Source organism: Patella vulgata, chromosome 4 (assembly GCF_932274485.2).
Source record: "Patella vulgata chromosome 4, xgPatVulg1.2, whole genome shotgun sequence".
NCBI lineage: Eukaryota > Metazoa > Mollusca > Gastropoda > Patellidae > Patella > Patella vulgata.
The window spans coordinates 403,109-424,245 of NC_065882.2; the positions used below are offsets into that span (position 1 = coordinate 403,109).

Below are 21,137 nucleotides of genomic sequence, written 5' to 3' on the forward strand. Positions count from 1 at the left end.
AATGTTGCTTCCGGAAATTCTGTCCTATTCATTGATTGGTTAGATTCATTTTGACAAACCAATCGACGGCTCTCTACAATCTGAATGTTGAAGCGCGTAATGCAAATGGCGGCGAATTGACAGTTTCGTTTGCAAATTCGCTATGGCTTTACGATTGGTAAGACAAATAATGAATATAACTGAATAAGAGTTGATTTTGACAAAGGGTATTATAAACTCTGTCGTTCGACGAAGCTTTGTGTCACAAACATCGTGTTTTTTGTTGTACATTTGCATTAAAGCCCACCACCCAATCCAACCCAAATTCACAAATTGGCCAAAATTCCTTGCCAAAAGTATAGACCTAACCGATTTTGATCTTTCAGAAAAAAAAAATACAGGCCTATATCAGATTTATACTCTATTTATTTCCTTAGAATTTTATCAATGAATTATACAACAAGACGATATTTTGGAAAATATGTGGATTTAATTTAAAAAGAGAATGCCTGGTGGGCTGGATGATTTAGTGGTGAAGCTGAAGAGGGGTTTTGGTGGCCAAATGTCAGAAATCATTTATTGTGTGTGCTTTAGAACATTAGGTCTGTCATTGAGTCAAGTAGCATGGTTTTGTTTCCCCGCTTGTATGTGACAAGGAGTAAGGTTGTCTGTCCAACCTTATGAGTTTCCTCTGGTTCCTCCCAGTCCCAACAGTAGGACGTTAAACTCCATTTCATTTCATTTCCTCCCAGTCCCACTGCTAAGGACCCTTACTCCAAAAGTGCATTATTGAAATAAAATTAAACCTTATTTTAGTTCCGAAATGACCCAGTTTGTGATGAGTGGCTGTTAAACCCAATTCTCCCTCATACAATTTACAACACCCAAAACTAAATAAATACTACCAGTCTACATCATAGACCTACGATACCAGTACCTGATTATTGTGAAAAACTAACAGAATACTTTTAAATAAAGATACTATTTTTTTAGAGATTTAGTTAAAGAGGCATTATGGGAAATATTATTAAAGTATTTTGTCATTTTTTAACAATAATGAGGTAGATTTAGATTTTAATTCGTCCAGCTGACAACTGGTTATTCAGATAGACTTTGACAAGGCTTTTTCAAAAAAGGGGCATTAAAAAACCCAAACCCAAAACAATCAGTTTAAATGAGATAATTTTTTGATAACATCACCAACTTTTATGGCTAAGAAGTTACTGTCTTGAAATAATGATTTGAGTTGATAAAAATATCTGCCAGACAAAATGACAGGCACCAGGGTTTGTGCTCAATGTCTGTGACCGGATGCCTTATATACAAGGCTTACAACTTCTTATTTAAAGGCTCCTGGTAAGATTGTTACATTTGATAGACATATTCGTATTGATTGTTGTTTTGTGATAATTTAATAATAATTCAGTTAGCCATTTAAAATTCTTGTATTATTTAATTTCAGAGACGAGGTAACTGGAAAAGAGGAGTTCTCGTAAACCCTTTAGGGGGTCGTGATATAGGAAGGTAATCATCATTATATATTGTCCCCCAGATTTTTAAAAAAACAAGGGGACTATTAAAATGGGTCCGTCCGTCTGTCCGTCACACTTTTTAGGAAACAATAGCCAAACTCTCCTTGGTGTAGGTGTTTAGACTGTAATCTGGGTATCATGTAATCTTGTGTATTTAGCACTAACTTCTTTCACATTCATTCAATATCAAATCATTGTTTAAAAATTAGTAAAAATCGTTTAAAATTACCAAAAATCTGATTTGTTCTTGTGTCTAGTTTAAAACTGACCATTCAATTTTGATAATGACTAAATGAGTGTTCAATTTACAAGCGTTTAATTTTTCGATCACTGTTAACAAATAAACAACACAATTGATTACTGATGTATAATGATTAATTTTTTAACAGTGGTCAGGAAATTAAATACTTGTAAATTGGACACTCATTATCAGTGTTATTAGGTCAATGCCTTGATGGGGTTCGAAGATGAGCATTTTTCTGCTTAGGTAGAGCAGAGATGAGCAATTTGATTGGTTGCTGCTTTGGGACATGATAACTTTAGTTCTTATTAAGTGAGAGTGAGGAAACTTGGTGCATAGTTTCATTATATCTATACCTTGACTAAGTTCGATATTGAGCATTTTCTGCTTAGACTAAGTAGTTCATACTTTTAAAAGTTCAATCTGGTTAGTCGAGACTTTGGTACACAATAACTCTTCTAAATTAGATAGAATGTTAAAACTTTGTATAGGTGTTTATTAGGTGAATGCCTTGACAGTGTTTGACCATGCATATTTTCTACTACGGCTAAGCAGAGATAAGCGATTTGATTGGTTGAGATTTTGGAACACGATAATCGTTTTTTTTAGAAACATTGCATATACCCACCATACCTTCGCTATACTGTATTATAAGGTGTGTGTTAATGGCTTGAGTAAATTAATTATATCATCAAGATGTCAGTTTCCCCATAGTGTACATGTCACCGTGGTTGATAAAACTTTGAACCTTGTATAAAGTTGTTTTGACAAAAAGACAGATGATGCTTTTGATTTTAGATAAAATCTAGTAATGGGACAGATTTAAATCATTTAATATGAAATTACTAAAAAGATTATGTGCATCAATTTTAGAAAGAAGAAAAAAAAGAATAATTTGTTGGCAAATGTATCAGTCACCGTTAGTCTCATGTTCATGGTATTAAACAAATCAAGAAAAACTTTGCCTCCATGAAATTCAGGCTGTGATTTGTCCAGACCTGGAAATAAAGGTTTTAGATGTACCTGACAAAATGTCAGGCACTTGAAATAATACCTGACATTTTCAACTAAGTGCCAGACCTGTATTAATAATATTAATAAAAAAGATAAATCAGTGTCATACAAAATGACAGGCACCAGAGGTTTTGTGCTTGACAAAGCCTGAATCTGTGTCTGACATTGTCTGTGACAGGTGCCTTATTTCCAGGCTTGGATTTGTTAGACTTACATAGATAGCCCACATATCATTTTTTATGTCGATTTAAATGATTTATTTTTAGGCATACAGGTAAAAATGTAAAAGAAGGTAAAAATATTCGAGTTACTGATGATGGATATGAATGTTTTGATGATTATTTTTCTGCATCAGGTAAGAATTGAATGTAATTTATAATTGACTAGAAGAATGCCCGGCTTCGCTCGGGGGTCATAACCCCGAAACCGGAAGTGGTAGACTAACGCCACCTGGCCTATGTTACTCCCCGGTCCGAGCTACCCCTATACCCTAAATTTCAGACTCGGGGCAGACCTAGTGTAGCCGCCAACCCCGAACAAACAGACAAACTTCACAAATATTAGTATAGATTGATGGGTTTAAAGTCTTACTGTTCTTCTCTGACCGTGATAATAAAGACAGGCATACGCCATACAGTGTGTTAGGAAGGAAATTCTGCTAAAACAGCGGCGCTACAGTCTACGATTTATGATAACCAAAATTCTCTTATTTTAGAAAAAATATATACATGTAGCACTTAGCCTCAGTGTGTCAAATGATCATGCTACATGTATGTTTTTAAGTAGCCAAGTCTTTAACTCAATATCATCCACAGTCTTCGACATTGGTACATGTATCATGTACCAGAATGCATATCAGCGCCATTTGTAACAAGGGAGTCGAAGAACAAGGCTCGATATATATTCCACAAATCATGTCAAACAGTGACGCCATATGCTTATCTGAAGAGCATGCGCAATAAATACATCCAGTGAAATAATTTAACTGAACTTTTCAGCATTATACAGCTTGTATTACATTACTCCCTTCTAGCACCAGTCCTTCTCAATTCATAGTATGTAGCAGATGAGATATGATGTTTTGAAAACTAATTTATTTTCTAGAGGCCGAATCAACATTAGAAATAACGTTACATAAATCGTTAAGATCAAGTAAGAATAATAGAGGTGTTTTATCAGATGTTGAATCAAATGTTACTACAGCTGTTTCACGAAAAAAGAAGAAAAGGGTAGGCATAATCACAATCTCATTAAAACACAGATCCTGTTTCGTTTCGTTTTTTTATAGTTCAATGTTTCGTTTTATTGTCTGTACTACACTAGGATCTGGAGGAGTTGTTATCATTGACATGTTCTGGTTGATGTGAGGGATTAGCCAATGAAACCATCTGTTACAGCGACTTCTTGGCGTGCGATGCATGGAACTGTGTGAAAACCACTAGAAACATCAACGCTATTTATCAACTTCTGACGTCATAGGGTAAAAATCCACTCGCATGACCTCTGACGCGACCCACCACTGCAACCGGTCAGATCTTCATGTAGTAGAGGCCATCAAAAGTATAAAAAAACAAAATGAAATATAGATCTGTATTTTAATCGGATTGATGTAAGATTTGAATGAGACTAGAAAAAAAGAAAGGTCGATCCCTGCGTACATCAAACACAGCCATTAGTAGCTTCATTACAATAAAGATCAGTTGCAATTAAAATAAAATTCTCTCACTTGAATTGTACATACAGCCATAGAAATAAAATTAATCTATTTTGACAAGTCATTAAACCCCAGTAAAAGTGTATCATGGATGCAAGCCATGAGTTCGATCCCATGCGTTACATGTAAATAAACAAGTGAATAAAGATATGTATATATTAACAGTGTGTTTATGTTTTCAGAGTCCAAGTCTTCGACTAGGTAGAGATATAGGATGGTAAGTTAGTTACCTGTATAAGTGGGTAAGATGCTGGCTCACTAGCCTGAAGGTCGCGCGTTCCATCCCTGCATTGGCCGTGAAAGTTCATCAGGATTTTTCCGACGGGGTTTCCCCTTGGTGGTGCAGGATGGAGGGTCTGACAAGAACAGCTGTCTAGTCATTTGGATGGGACGGAAAATTGAGGTCCTGTGGACACATTGGCATGCGCGTAAAAGATCTCTTGGCAGCTGGAATTTGGTATAAGAAAAGGCCATAGTGCCACTGTCCGGGTAAAATTTCCCTCATAGCACACTGAGTGGTGTAGGCCCGTCTTCATTAGTCCAGTCAGAGCAAACAGTAGGACGTTAAACCCCATTTCGTAAAATGCCAGTCATGTAATAAACAGTGACAGTTATCATTCGTGATGTAATGTAAAGTTAACCATTGAAATAAGGTGTTAAAATGGACTGAAATAATATTAACAATCATCTATTTTAGGCGAACTCTGAGGAATGTTAGAGAAGGAAAGAATATCAGAAAAGATGCAAGTGGATTTGAAATATTCGATGACTATTTCTCTGACACTGGTGAGATTTTTTACAAACTGTTCGGCCAAAAACAAATGGGTTCTGTTTTTAGGTTGTTTTTTTTTTAATTATTACATTAGATCTACCATAGCATAATATTCTGTGCGAAAATTTTCAAATTTTACATGTGTATGTTAGGTTGAGTCGGTGTCGTGGAACAAGAAATGCAATTAGATTGGTGGATGGAGTTCTTGGATAATTGTTTAAATTGTATCAGAGGTTACATTATGATTTAAATGTACTCGCATATTCCGATCGGTAAATGCAGACTCAAAGAACGATGACATTGGCATGCACGTAAAAGATCCCTTGGCAGTTGGGATTCGATATAAAAGTTGGCCATAGTGCCGCTGCCTGGGCAAAATTCCCTCATAGCACACTGTATGCCTGTCTTCATTAGCCGAGTTAGAGCAGAACAGTAGGAAGTTAAAACCCATTTCATTTCACATATTTCATTACAAAGCCACATCTTTAGTATTCTGTAAAATAAAACATTATTGACTTAGAATTTGATATATTTATATTACAGAAGCGGAGAGTTCATTATCCTCACTATCAATTACTACTGGACTCCAATCATTGGTAAGTTTTTTATAAACCTTCTTGTCTTTGTTGGTTGGTGAATCAGCCATAATGGTTTTAACCAGAAGTAATATTAGGTCCATCTTACCATCCTCTACTACAATTTCTAAATTAACACAATATATAAATATCCAATTTCTCTTTCATCTTATTTCTATTATTACGACCAAAAATGTCTACTTCATTGACACTTTACATGTTTAGCATGAAACACAAACAAAGTCCTACCCAGCAACCATCATCATGAAGTCGTTTGGTGTCGCCACTGTGTGCTCAATTTGGTCTGGTTGATTGCTAAAATGCTATGTGAAATAGACTATACAACATTTGTTCATATTTATACGCCCACATGGAAATATGAACGTATATTGCTGTCCCGCCCGTCCGTCCGTCCACTATACAACATTTGTTTATTTTCTATTGAAGACGAGCAGAATTTGGAGAGTATTATTTGATTTTTTTTTTACTGTTGAGCCAATTGATATTTATATACTGTTGATCTATATTCTATTATAGCTCTAAAAATAAAAATGTTACGTTATAATAATAAACATTTTCTTGTAATGGTTCAAAGATATACTGATTAAAACCCCCAAATATTCTTGATGAAATTAGATTTTTCTGTGCCATCTGGACTAATAAAGGCAGGTTTATGCCACACAGTGTACTGTGACGGGCAGAGATTTATAATATTACTGCCATTATTAGTTACACCCCTATGTATCGATTAATACAACTTAAATAATATGATCGGAAAAAACTACAATGACTTTGTCAGGTAGATATAATGCAGGTATCAGAAATAGAAACTTCATTGCGATTCGCATCAACAGATAATCCTGGTTTCCTCTAAAGGGCTGTTTCATTCCATATTGGGGTTTCTTTGGCTCTAGTAACGATAATATTTATATTGCTCTTTGTCGACACGACACATGTCTGCTTAAAGTGTATAAACTACATTCACATGAAATTACATTGGTAAGTTGGCAACATGGTAATTTGATTTTGCTGTAGCCATTTTTTTTTTCTTCGGCTTTTAACTCAGCTTTAGGGTGGTTGGATGACCAAATGTTTAGTGCATGTGCATTGTGTCATAGGGTCTGTCATTGAGTCAACTGGCATGGTTTCCATTCCTCGGTTGTACGTGACAAGGAGTAGGGTCGCCTGTCCAACCTTGTGGGTTTTCTCTGGGTACTCCCTTTTCCTCCCACTGCTAAAGACCCCAACGTGCAAGCTAATTATTGAAATAAAATTGAACCATGTGTTAGTCCCGAAATGACCTAGTTTGTGTCGAGTGGACATTAAACCCCATTTCTCTCTCTCCCTCCCCTTTAACTCAGTTTTAAATGTCAGCCATGGTTAATTTCAAGCGGTGTAAATACGAAATTATATCTGATTTGTTGGTCATTTCAGACATCAAAGACTATTGATAATGACATCACAAATGGAGAAAATGAAGTTGATGAAAACGGAGAACAGCGACAGGATGAAGATGACCTTGAACCTGCTGCAGAACCAAACGTGGATCATAAAAATGGTGAAGAGGGAATTCAGAAAAGTATGTTGGATGGAGATCCAAATGAAAAGTGTATATCGATCGTGGATGAGGAAGATAAATCGGTTGAGGATGAGGAAGATATATCGATCAAGCATGAGGAAGATAAATTGGTTGATGATGAGGAAGATAAATCGGTCAAGAATGACGAAGAAACGAATGTCGAGGAAACTGATGATAAAAATCAGTCTGTTGTCTCCACAAAGTCCCAAAAAGACGAGACCTTTACCGAACAGGACCTGACTGATTCCGATCAACCCGAGACGAATCATTCACAAACGGACGAAGATGTTCAGTTTATGGATGATGAAAGACGAGATTATTTGAGGAGGAAAAGTCGATCAGAAAAAACGATAAATGTATCGTCCGTTTCTTTAAAAGATGGTGACAATTACAGTTACAGAGAATATCAGGTATATTTCTGTATATTTTTTATCAGGTAAATTGTAACAAACCTTGACGTAATGAAATACAAAGGTGGGGCAGGGGGAGGAATCAAATTAATTCTTTTACAGTTTTTATCAGTTAAATTGTAGCAGACCCTTTCGGCAAGCAAAAACAAGGAGAATCATTCTCTTACAGTTGTATTTGATGTAGCTTATACCCTACATATAAGGCTCTCATATTGTACAGCCTACATAGCAAGGCTGTCATATAAATCATATTGTACAGCCTACATAGCAGGGCTGTCATATAAGTCATATTGTACAGCCTACAGTCTTGACTTACGGGTACTAAAATTGACTGGCTTATTTAATAAGATAAAATATTAGAAGACAATAAATAAATACAGTTCAATTTATAGTTTGAAATTGGGTCAATCAGATTCAAACACAGATCCTATTTCATTTTGTATTTTATAGTTCAATATTGTGTTTTACTTGCCTTCACTAGGATCTGGAAGAGTTGTTATTTAACACGTGTTCTGGTAGATGTGAGGGATAAGTCAAAGAAACAGTCTGTTGTGGCGAGTTCTTGTCGTGCAGTGCACGGAACTGTGGGTAGACGTTCACAGTGAAGACAAAGCAAAAGTTGTATTTCAAAATACCCCCTGAAACATCAATGCTGATTGATTAATCAAATGTCTGACATTATAGGGTCAAAAGCTGTTGTATTACCCTGACATGACCTCCCACTACAAGCGGTCCCTTCTTCATGTAGTAAAGGCCATCGAAAGTATAAAAAATGAAACAAAACATAGATCTGTATTTTAATCAGATTGAAATTGGGATGAATCTAAAAATTGTAATATTCTGTTGAAAATATATCTTGCTTATCTAACAAATATGTCAAACCTTGAACAGCATTGTTTATTACAAACTCAACGTCCAATATAAATTTGCAAGAAAATAATTAAAGCCCAATATTTTCTTTTAAACTCTAGTTGAGTCGAATTTATGGTTGATTTATGACTTTAAATTTGCAGTCAATTGATTTCATGAATAATATCATGTAAACTAATTGCTGTAAAATTTGACACATCATTACCTTGGCGGAAAAATCTGATTTGATCACTGGTCCTGTTTTGTTATTGTTTATGAGAACGGCAATAAAGTGGATTATTTGAAAATTTGATCTAATTATAACTTGTATTTCTATTTCAGACAATATTGAAATCTTCTAGGAAGAGTAATTTTGTTAAATTAAGCCAGACACTACCATCTGTGATATCATATTTTCCCGATGGGACCCCATCTGTTGATGACGATCCAGATAACGTCACTGATATTGTTGTAAAAGATCAAACTCTGTTATCGGTTGCAGCAGAAGAACAGACGCATGAATCTGCTGTGACACGAGAAATGATCCAAACACAATCAGGGATCAATACAGGAGGTGAATTAACGGGTTCAATTACTAAAGATGATGCTGCGAAGAAAAGTTCACCAATAAATTCCTTTAAAACTAAGAAACGGTTAGTCACTGTTTTATCATTAAACATACATTGTAGCCCAAAATGGAAATTTCTTGGATTCTGATTGGTCGAAAAGTGGCGTCGAATGAGTATAACAGTCCTCTAAATTTCCTGGGCGACTCACTGCGAATGAATATTTTCTGTGTGCTAGACTCTGTTTGCAGTGGCCAAAAATTCTACACCTCAAAACTTTATTCTAGGAAATCTTCATGAATTTTTTCTTGTATGTCATCAACAATGAAATTCAACCATTGGCTTATTGAAACACACACCTGAAATACAAAAAACAAAGATAGTGAGTGTATTTGAATCATAATGGGTAAATTTCATTTCAAGGCTGGTCTGACCATAATGGTTGCTATGGTCATTCTATCATAATCAGACTGGTCAAAATCGAAGATTTTCAACAAGTCAATAAAAATACTATAATTTATTGAACTCCGTATGGAACGTAAATAACTGATTGGGATATGTTTTAAAAAATATACAAGTCGGGCTGACACTGATATGAATAGGACAGAGACTAATTTTCATACACAACACAAGCCAGGGTTTTTTGCGAAGAAAAAAAAATCACAGCGTCGAAATGACAACGTAAACAAGCATAGCAACCACGCGGTACGCTACACAGCATATATCTACACGGTCACACGAGTGTATGGACATTTATCAAACATGATATGCAATTATTTCGAACCTAGTCACTGCTGGAGTTAAAAATCATTTAAAAAGTACTTAAAATACACTTACAATTTCTGTTTCGATCTTTAAAATTATCGCAGAGTGACCTCCCTTTCCAAACAGACACAATTAACCAGTCGCTTAGTGAACCAAATAGAATGGAAATGAGTGTTATTTTATTACGTCACAGATATTTTCATTAGGTCAAAATTGTTTTCCTTGGTATTTACGTCATTAAAACCAAAAAACGACCGTCAACTATCGCGAAAGAAAGAATTCCAAGAAAAATGTTAAATATTTTGGGCTACAATATCGATAAACACCTCCTGTTTAGAATTTATCGGACTGTTATTGTCCATTTGATACCGCTTAAATTTTTCATTAGAGGCGCTCGATCGCTACGCGATCTCGGTCTCTAATGATTTAAGCGGTATCAAATGGACAATAACAGTCCTCTAAATTCTAAACAGTCGGTGTTTATCTCCTAATTATACAAGAGGTAAATCTGCCTATTGCAGGTCTTTCTTTAGGCCTAAAATGTTATCTAAACTATTAATTAGACATTAGATAACTTATCCAGATTATAATCAACTCTCGATGGTGTCGGATTTCTCCGATATTAAATAGATTAGAACAGTTCAGCCATATTTTGATTTAAGCTAAAAATGGAGGAGCGAGATTTAGCTTCGAACAACCACTACAGTGGTTGAAATTATTGCACACATCTTCTCAAACCTTCAAAGGCTAATATCTTCGCTGGCAATAGAGTAATTGGAATGAAATTTTCAAATTATTTATTTTACATTATCTATTTTCGAACTATTATAGCAAGAATGGCTAGCTCTTTATTTGTATCTTTAATAAAGCATCGCATATCTTTAGACATTTCACAGCTGTTTTAAACAAAATGAAATAAAATTAAATTTCTGTTGATCATGTTTTCAGTTTGTCGTATTCTGGTGAAAGTTTTATAGAATCAACAAATGATAATTTAAACCAGTCAAAATACAGGTAATTATCTATTCATTATGCCGATATATCCAACTACATTTTGGTAGAAATAAAATGGGGTTTGACGTTCTACTGGGTGGGAGGGGGAATGGCATAGTGGTCTAAAGTGTCGCGCTTTGAGCTCTAGCTGGCTGGTCACCTCTGGCTTGCGGTCGTGGTTTCAATGCCTGGTGTAAGCTTATGTGGATTGGAGATAGGGCCGCCTTCTGAACTTTGTAGGTTTACTCCATGTACTCCTGTTTCCTCCCACAAGAAAGACCCCTACATTTGTGCTACGATAATAAAAATGAAAATAAGACAACTTGTCTGCAATATCACCTTGGGTGGAAGCGGACGTTAAACACTGAGAACAACAACAACGTTCTACTGTTCTGCTTCGACTAGGCTAATGAAGACTGGCAATATGCCATACAGTGTGCTATGAGGGAAATTTTACCCAGACAGTGACACTCCGGCTACTTTTATTTAATTTCAAATCTTTGTTTAAAATTTGTAAAAATCATTTAAAATCACCCCAAATCATTTAATTTGTACTTGTGTCCAGTTAAAGCTGACTGATTAATTTTGATAATGAGTGTCCAATTTGACCTGGGAGTATTTGGTGCTATCTCATCCATCGAACACTAACCTGGGAGTATAGGGCGCAATCTCAGCCATCGAACATGATACAGAGCTGGGAGTATTTGGCGCTATTTCAGCCATCGAACATGATACAGAGCTGGTAATGATAACAAATGTGATTATATAACTCAATATGTCCAAATTGATACTTACTACCCATTTCAATATCTCATACACTATTATTTATTTTTTCTAGGAATAAACAAACAAATAAATCTAATTTAGTTTGTTTAGAAGAAGACGTAATTTTAGACCAATCAGCTTTTCATCAACAAGTAGAAGATCCACAACAATCGGATGACACGGAAAATCTTTACGTAGTCGATCAACGCGAGCCCAATCAGGTCTATCACCTGGATGAATTGCCACGAAATGGACCACGGAGGGGACGATCTTTCGACAAGATCCCAAAAAAAATTCAACAGTCAAGAAAAAGTGAATTTAATGGTACCAATGTGTCGATATCGGTCGTGGATGAAATTCATAAAAATTTACAAATACTAAACCAGGCTTCTAGTGCTGATAGGTCATTTAACAAGGGAAGGTCGAAGAATTCTGATTCCATTGGGAATATTTCATCGAGATCTTTGAGAAAATCTACAAGGAATTCTTCGAAAAACTCTATTTCTATAAATGGGAATAATGAAGAATTAAGTGATTCGAAATTATCAAACAATCATACTGTAAATAAATCTAGAAACGTGACTAAATTGGGAACATTAATATACGATGATTTAGATAGTAGCAGTTCCGATACAAACAATAAAATTGAGCATTTGAACAAAGCAGTGGATGAAGTATCCCAAACAACTTTAGATCGCTCTCATGTCAGTAGACTTTCCAAAAGGAATAGTTCAAAACTAAATAAAAGTGGTAGTGTAATTGATAAGTCGAAGATCGATGCTTGTGAACACGCCGTCAATGGTTTAGATGATGTTTCGCAATTAGAAACAACTAATAGATCACTTAGAAGTAGTAATAGGACCTTATCTAAAAGCAATAACTCTAAATCGAACAAAAGTCTTCACAATAATTCAAAATCAATTGTAAGCTCAGAAATGTGTTTATCCGAGAATGGCGTATCTCAATTTGTGAATAAAACTTTACAAAAAACACTAGCTGATAAAGATACGTCGACATCTGGACTGCCAAGTGGCAGCTCCACAAAAAATCGTAAATCTACGAAAGAAATTGAAACGAATACGACACCTATGGATCTTACAGATGTAAAGACATTAAATAACGAAACAAGAAAAAGACAGTCAAATGACGAGAGTGATTTAGGCGTATCTGATAAAATGAAGAAATTGTCGAGTGATAAAGAAAATATTAGTAATATATCTGAAGATTCTGTGATAACGAGTAAATCCCATCGTCGTACGGTTGTTATTGATGATGATAGTGATGTCGTACCATCAGAATCAGTTTATTGTCAATCACAAGATATGTCTATACAAGAACTGGACGGTGGTCATCTGCCAGGTATGAATTTAAACTCTGTTGTCCATACCTGGAAATAACAGACAAAATGTCAGGCACCACACTGAGCCTGATAGTTTTAGACGAAGAACTGGTCCACAAGTGCTGCTCCTCTTGTTCTTGTTGTTATTTGGCCTCTTGTTCTTGTTGTTATTTGGGACGACACTCTTTGTAAAAAGCTTAAGGCTCCGTCAATTGGCAGTACAGTCGACCTGAAATGATTATTCTTTGGATAGTTATGCATGTATTGAGGGACTTTGATATATGATATGATGTACATGTATAGGAGTGAGACCAAATAGATTGTCTCTATAATTAAACCCAACAATCACCATGGATAGTTCACATTTATTTCAGCTGAAAATCATTTTCAGAACATTTCAAACTTGCATTCTCATGTGGAAAATAATAAAATGTTTAATTTAATTTATCTTTACAGCTTCTATAGCAGAATCAACTCGCATAGACGAAAGTTTTTTACGTAAAATACCTCTAGATACGCCTAAAAGTGGGGTATCGATACGTCATCGTAGATTTACTGCTGGTCGTTTATCAGCTATCAACAGTTTACATAGAACAGCTATAGAAAATAACCAGGTACAAGGTAGGCAAAAAAATCTTTTCTGTCCAATATGTGTTTATACGCCCACATTTTCATGTGGATGTATCTTGTCATCATTTGGATGGGATGAAAAACCGAGGTCCCCTGTACACATTGGCAATTGGGAGGTTGGATGGCCGAATGGTTAGCTAGGGCGCGGCGCTGTATCATACGGTCTGTCATTCGATTCCCTGGTTGTACGTGACAAGGAATAGGGTCGCCTGTAATAAAATTGAACCATGTGTTAGTCCCGAAATGACCTAGTTTGTGTTGAGTGGACGTTAAACCCCATTTCTCTCTCTCTCTCTCTCCCTTGGCAGTTGGAATATAAGAGTAGGCCATAGTGCCGCTGTGTAGGAAAAATTTCCCTCACAGCACACGTTAAACCCCATTTCTTTTCATATTTGTAGATGTGAAGCCTTGTGATATTGAAGAAGAAAGTCCAACTATAATCAGTACGGAGACAACACCTACTTTAACTCCATGCCTCGTACAACCTGGAACACTATCAGCACAGAAAAAAAATCCACGCAGTGTTTCTATAAATGTGGAATGTCAAGATTCTCCAGAAGGTATGTTAATTTGATTTTCAAGATCGGTAACAGTAATTGTGAGTCGTGTATAAACGAAATATAAACATTAGTTGATAAACATTCAAGATGGGTAACAGTGTTTGTGAGTCTTGTCTAAATGAAATATAAACTTAGTTGATAAACATTCAGGTAAATTGTTTTAGGGATCCTAATAATTAGTTATTCTACAACTCAGGTATCAGGTGTATTTTATATTAAGTTTTAAACCATTGCTGGCAGGTTGGATGACCGAATAGTTAGCACGTGTGCACTGTATCATAAGGTCTGTCATTGAGTCAACTGGTGTGGTATTGATTCCATGGTTGTACGTGACAAGGAATAGGGTCGCCTGTCCAACCTCGTGGGTTTTCTCCGGGTCCTCCGGTTTCCTCCCACTGCTAAAGACCCCTATGCGCAAGCAAATTATTGAAATAAAATTGAACCAGTCTCGAAATGACCTAGTTTGTGTTGAATGGACGTTCAACGCCATTTCTCTCTCTCTCTCTTGAAACCATTGTTGTCAAATTGTTAAAATTAGTTGAGAATTATTGAAAAATATTGAGTTCATATTGTTGTGTGGGTTGTAAGGGTCTGTCTAGATTAGATAATTATATAATGAGCGTCAGGTTTACAACCGTTTACTTCTCCCCGAGTATTGTTGAGTAACTAATTAGTTGTCAGTTACATCAACTGATTTTTCTTTGTTTTAAATGTTTTACAGTGTTCTATTTGTTTTTTAGCGACCAATAAAACTTATGGTAATTATACAGGTTCTATATGCCATTTCCAAGATGTAACAGATTCAGAATCACCGCCAATATTTAAAATGCCACAGAAATCAAAAATAAGTAAGTTTCTCATGTCAGTTATTTATAGTATCGCTTTAATTAATCTGTTGATTAACAAATCACAGGATTGCTCAGTTAAAGATACATTATGTAAGATTTAGATAAAGAGCTGGACGTTCTTGCTATAATAGTTATATTAAAGATGCATTAGGTAAGATTTAGATAAAGGACTGGTCGTTCTTGCTATAATAGTTATATTAAAGATGCTATGTCAGATTTAGTTGAAGAGCTGGACGTTCTTGCTATAATAGTTATATTAAAGATACATTATGTAAGATTTAGATAAAGAGCTGGCCGTTCTAGCTATAATAGTTCAAATATTGATAATGAAAGATGAATATATTGAAAATTTCATTGAAATTATTTTATTCTGAGTGAAGTTATGAGTGTTTGAAGATTTGACAAGATCTAGTGTAGATTGTTGATTATCATAGTAACAGTATTTGACAATTGATTTTATTGAACTGATTAAATTATTAAATCTCTCAGGTGATTGTCTAGAGAGTTGATTATAGGTTTTTCAGGTTAATAATAAATAATAGATTATATAACATTTCGAAGATAAAATAAAGACCTGCAATAGACAGATTTAGCTCTTAGTAAAAGTCTTATATACGGTAGTGTATCTACACAAACATAGGGTTAGTCACTGTAGAATCTTAGTTTTATTGCTAAGATTCTATAGTGACTAACCCTATGTTTGTGTAGTTCAAAGATACAGTAGTATTCGTCTACCGTCTCCACCTCAAATGCTGGGAATAACTCAGAATCTGAGGTGGAGACAGTTGACACGAATACTACTGTAGTTATTACTGACTCTGTCTGGGAATTAAATGTGCTTGATAGACTATTTCACAACAATCGGATTAAAATACAGATCTATCTTTCGTTTCATTTTTTTTATACTTTTGATTGCCTACACTACATGAAGATCTGACTGGTTGTAGTAAAAGGTCACACCAGAGGTCATACAAACGGCTTTTGACCCTATGTCGTTAGACATTAATTAATCTGATTTGACGCCTATATAAGCAAATGGCTGAACTACACTGTAATTGTAAGAATCTGGTTTTATACATTAACAAAGACGTCACATTGTTTGCAATAAAAACCAATGAAACATGTTGTAATAAACTTGTATTGTAGTTTACCCGGAACCAGCTCCAGAAGGGATTCGAAGATCGAGGCGTGTACGAGTTCAGACGTTAGAAAGTCATAAAATGGAGAGAATTGTTTATGATTACAGACGCAGATCAGGTAATTTATTACACACGAAGTTGATTCAACATTCTCAAATTATTTTATATCGGTCCGGGAAGTTGATTCAACATTCTGGAATTATTTTATCTTGGTACGCAAATATTGATAAAACTCAATAAATCATATGTAAACAAGAGCATCACCAGTCATCGCGTCTGAAACATGTTCCGTTGCATCTGTATTCACCTCCCAACAATACTAGGTGTTATAAAGAAAAGGGGAAGCATGGTGTCATAGGGAGAGAGACATTGTCCCGTTAACATGGAATGCCCATCTTCAATTTCAGTCTTGTTTGAGAAAGTTAACATTAATTTCGGGCGAGGTGTCCCCTTGACAATGTTTATAGACTGTTCAGATGATTTACCTGCCGTGGGTGTATGTTTTACTAGTAATTTATTTTATTTACAGGTGTACATGTAATGGCCATTCAACCTTCTAATGAAGCCAAATATTTAGCTCATAGTGAAAAACTAGCTAAAGCAAGATTAAAACGCAATAAATGTAAGTAGTTTTATTTATGAATTTAAACGTAACATGTCAGGTATATTTTTAACAGCGAATGACAGTCTTATTGACCCAAGTCCAACGAGCATGTTATACTAAGCAGGTATAGGTTCGATTTGATATAAACGATTCTATTTCAAGGACTGGTTTTATCCAATCACAGTAGCTGGTTATGGTTCCATCAAATGATGAATATAAAATAATAGAATGAAGAATTGTTTTGACTGTTTCATTATGTAGTAGATAACCACCGATTTCCAGGTTGTTATTCAAAATAAAAATCTTATAGGTGGTGCTAGCTTGTTTATATTATCTATAGATGATGTCAAATGTTGGCACTCAACAAAAGTGAACCATTTTAGAAATGAAATGGGGTTTAACGTCCTACTCTTCTGCTCCGACTGGGCTAATGAAGACGGACATAAGCCATACAGTGTGCTATGAGGAAAATTTTGTCCGGGCAGCAGCACTATGACCTACTCTTATATCTAATTCCAACTACCAAGGGATCTTTTATGTCCACGGTTTTTCGTCGAATCCAAACAACTGGACAGCTGTCCTTGTCAGGCCCTATGCAGGGAGGGGGGGGGCGATTTGGTGCGCATTGGATCAGGTCTGTCATTGAGTCAACCTGGTTCCGATATTCCCCACAAGGAGTAGGATCGTCTGTCCAATCTCATACTGTAGTTAATAATGAATATGAAATCCCTCTAGTGAAGATCAGACTTTAATTACTTGATTTATACGTTTACAGTGAAGAAGGCAAAACAAAGAAGACAAAAAGATGGTCGTAATTTATCAATGCATACTGTATTACCAGATGATTTAGAAATGACGTTTGGTCACGAACTTCCTATAATTAATCCAGAAACAAACCAAGAAGTTTTTGTCGGTAGGTATACTGTTTTTTATGTCAAGTCATCCTTGATTAAACGTGAAACCAGAATTAAAAGAGGGAAATCCTTGAATAAATGGGGTTTATTATCCTACAGATCATCCAGGCTAATGAAGACAGGTATACACCATATAGTGTGCTAGGAGTAGAAATTTAACCAGACATTCTAATTGTCAACAATTATTTTAGTCTCTAGGACTATCTATATATTACAGCTGAAGACTTTCGAAGTCGGTGGGGGTTGGATGGCCAAATGGTTAGCACGTGCACGCTGTATCATAAGGTCTGTCATTGAGTTACCTGCCGTGGTTTTGATTCCCTGGTTGTACGTAACAAGGAGTAGGGTCGCTTGTCCAACCTCGTGGGTTTTCTCCGGGTTCTTTGGTTTCCCTCCACTGCTAAAGACCCCTATGTAAATAATGTAAATAAAATTAAACCATGTGTTAGTCCCGAAATGACCTAGTTTGTGTCAAGTGGACGTTAAACCCCATTTCTCTCTCTTTCTCTCTCACTTTTGAAATCTTGTGAAGGGAATAAAATAAAACCAAGAAGTAACAATCCAAACCATCAGACAAAATTTGAGGTTCTTAAAAAAACGGCAAAATAGTGTAATCAGTAAACGAAATGTTGACACTCCAGTTAAAAAACTTGTCATATATTCTATCAATGTTTGTTCATGTTTTAGATTGTATAGCACAACAGGACAGTATTGTGTATATTGGTCCTAATGGAGAAAGTCCTAAAGCTTCCGATCCATTTGTGATGTGTCGGGCTGTAAACCAAAGATCATTTTCTGCAGGAGAAATAATATTACGAGGATTAGCCGAGAAACCATTACAGAGAATAACAAGCAGTACACTTGTAAGTTGTATATTATATACCTACCTACACGGTCAAACTACCTGTTTCATTTAGTTCCATTTACCAGGGTTTCACAGGGTGGTCATTTAACTGGCTAACTGTGTTTCATTTAGTTCCCTTTACCAGGCTTTCACATTGCGGCAATTTAACTGGCTATCTATGTTTCATTTAGTTCAATTTACAAGGGTTTCACAGGGTGGCCATTCACTAGGATGTAAAGATGGTCAAGACCAAGGTAGTTCTAGATCAGTGATTCTCAACCAGGCTCTAAGTGGACCCCTAGGGATGATTGGAGAGTGACAACGGTGGGCTGGGGTTGTTTTGTATTTTTGAGGGGTGAATGGAGTTTCTGGGGCGACCTCCGACTTAGACTCACCAATATCCAGCCCCGTATTCAGACACTGATTGAGATTCTTCAAACTCAAGGCTCCCATTAACTGTTTCTGGCTGAATGTAGCAGTCAAATATCTTGGTTACAGAACATTGTATATCAATAACATTGCTAAAGATAGTAGTAAAGAAAAAGATAAAAAGTATTTGCATGCTTAGACAATAAAACGGAGGAAGAACGAAGAAAGAGAAATAAACAGATGATCTTTTATTATTTCAGATATTTCGTATATTACATGGTAAATTAGCTGTAACTATCCATAGAAAAGTGACTGTACTGGAAACTGGTGATACCTTCTTTATACCTCTAGGTAAATATTATATCTATTTACTATTATACCTTCTTTATACCTCTAGGTAAATATTATATCTATTTATTTATACCTACTTTTTCTGGCTTCAAATGTTACATACATTATTATTTAAACATTTATTAACATGACAAGCCCATAATCTTCTCTCTAGGCTATCGGATGGCTCCAATTTTAAAAAGATTAGAACACCACGACCATATAAGAGTTTAACGATAAAAACAAAACTCAGTCTTGATTGTCAAGTACTGTTGCTACGGTAACGATAATAAACAATCTACGCAACATTTTATCAAAACTTCAAACTCTAATAACTTCACACAGAATAAAGTAATATGAATGAAATTTTCAATATATTCATTTTGTATTATCTATTTTTAAACTGTTATAATAAAAACTGTTTTTTGATTGTTTCATAGAATCAACCCAAGTGCCAATGAAATAATCAAGGGCAGATAATTAGAATTTGTGAAAACCCTGTGAATGGACCCAGGGCTTTCACAAATTCAAATTTTCTGCCCCTTGATGATTTCATTGGTACATAGGTTGATTCTATGAACCAATCAAGAAGTAGTTTACATACCAGTCTTAGCATAATTGTTAACGTTCACCACAATAAAGCAGTTCGATTGAGTTGCGGGGGTTGGATGGCCGAATGGTTAGCATGTCCGCGCTGTATCAAAAAGCCTGTCATTGAGTCAACTGGCGTGGATTCGAATCCCCGGTTGTTCGTGACAAGGAGTAGAGTCGCCTGTCCAACCTCGTGGGTTTTCTCCGGGTCCTCCGGTTTCCTCCCACTGCTAAAGACCCCTACGCGCAAGCGAATTATTTTAAAAAAAAAAATTAAACCATATGTTAGTCCTGAAATGACCTAGTTGTGTCACGTTAAACCCCATCTCTCTCTCTCTCTCTCTCTCTCGATTGAGATGCAATAAAATGCAAGTTACTTCCCTTCGAATTTTTTGATTGGTCAATCAAAATAGCAGAATTATTAAGGGCAGTTAATTTGATTATTTGTCTTCCTCTGTGAATGGAACCAGGGATTATTGGAGTAGAACGGAACGATACCCGTGAGGATACCAACGTTGACAGAGTGCATCTGTAAGAGGATCATTTAACATTACCTGGGTGGTTGTAATCTCCACTATGGTCTAGAAAACGTGGATTCATTTAATATAGTGGGTCTGGCTGGAAAGATCCTCAAAATTATGCAGCCTTTTAAGGAATAAAATTCTACTGGTATAGAGGTTAAACATGAATACTTATTGGTGGGAGATCTAATAAAAGTTGTGATTCCTTCCACCCATGCAATTTTAAACACAGGTTCCCTCCCTGTTTTAATGGTTTTAATTGATAATGGCCGTTTATTTTACAAATATAATTTAATTTCAGATACAACGTACAGTTTACGTAATTTACGGAATGAAGAAGCTAAATTATCTTATGTGAATATATTGAAGATAGAGTAATAAAACAAATATTGTTAATTATTATTTTTTATTGATGTGGTTTGTTGTTCAATAGCTGTTACATGTATCAGTCCTTTAGGTGTGTTTATCTGTTTGTTGTTCAATAGCTGTTATGTATTAGGTCTATTTATCATTTTGGAAGGATTCACATTAAAACTAATGTTCACCTGTACATTTAACATTTTTTGTTGTCTGTGGTTGCTTTAAATGTTCTATATGAAACCATGTGTATATACATTAAAAATGTATGTATTTTCATGGTGTATTTTCATTATAATGATTTAAATACCATTATTTCATAATAATACCAGTGTGT

At 35.5% G+C, this 21,137-nt stretch overlaps 2 protein-coding genes across 2 annotated transcripts; both read left to right on the forward strand.

The window, feature by feature from the left end:
* Positions 1–78: 78 nt before the first annotated feature.
* On the forward strand, positions 79–14,127 carry LOC130010470 (uncharacterized protein DDB_G0286591-like). Its single transcript, XM_056100144.1, has 13 exons — positions 79–157; positions 1,442–1,503; positions 3,033–3,121; positions 3,871–3,995; positions 4,663–4,697; positions 5,178–5,266; positions 5,796–5,848; positions 7,262–7,816; positions 9,008–9,318; positions 10,945–11,010; positions 11,828–13,113; positions 13,550–13,707; positions 14,122–14,127. Exons 1-13 carry the CDS (start codon positions 143–145, stop codon positions 14,125–14,127), a joined length of 2,850 nt encoding a protein of 949 aa, XP_055956119.1. The 5' UTR covers positions 79–142.
* Positions 14,126–21,068, forward strand: LOC126819268 (centromere protein C). Its single transcript, XM_056100421.1, has 8 exons — positions 14,126–14,283; positions 15,024–15,131; positions 16,278–16,388; positions 16,800–16,892; positions 17,650–17,787; positions 18,476–18,651; positions 19,262–19,352; positions 20,745–21,068. The coding sequence occupies exons 2-8, from the start codon at positions 15,110–15,112 to the stop codon at positions 20,819–20,821; spliced, it is 708 nt and encodes a 235-aa protein (XP_055956396.1). The 5' UTR covers positions 14,126–14,283; positions 15,024–15,109; the 3' UTR covers positions 20,822–21,068.
* Positions 21,069–21,137: the final 69 nt, after the last annotated feature.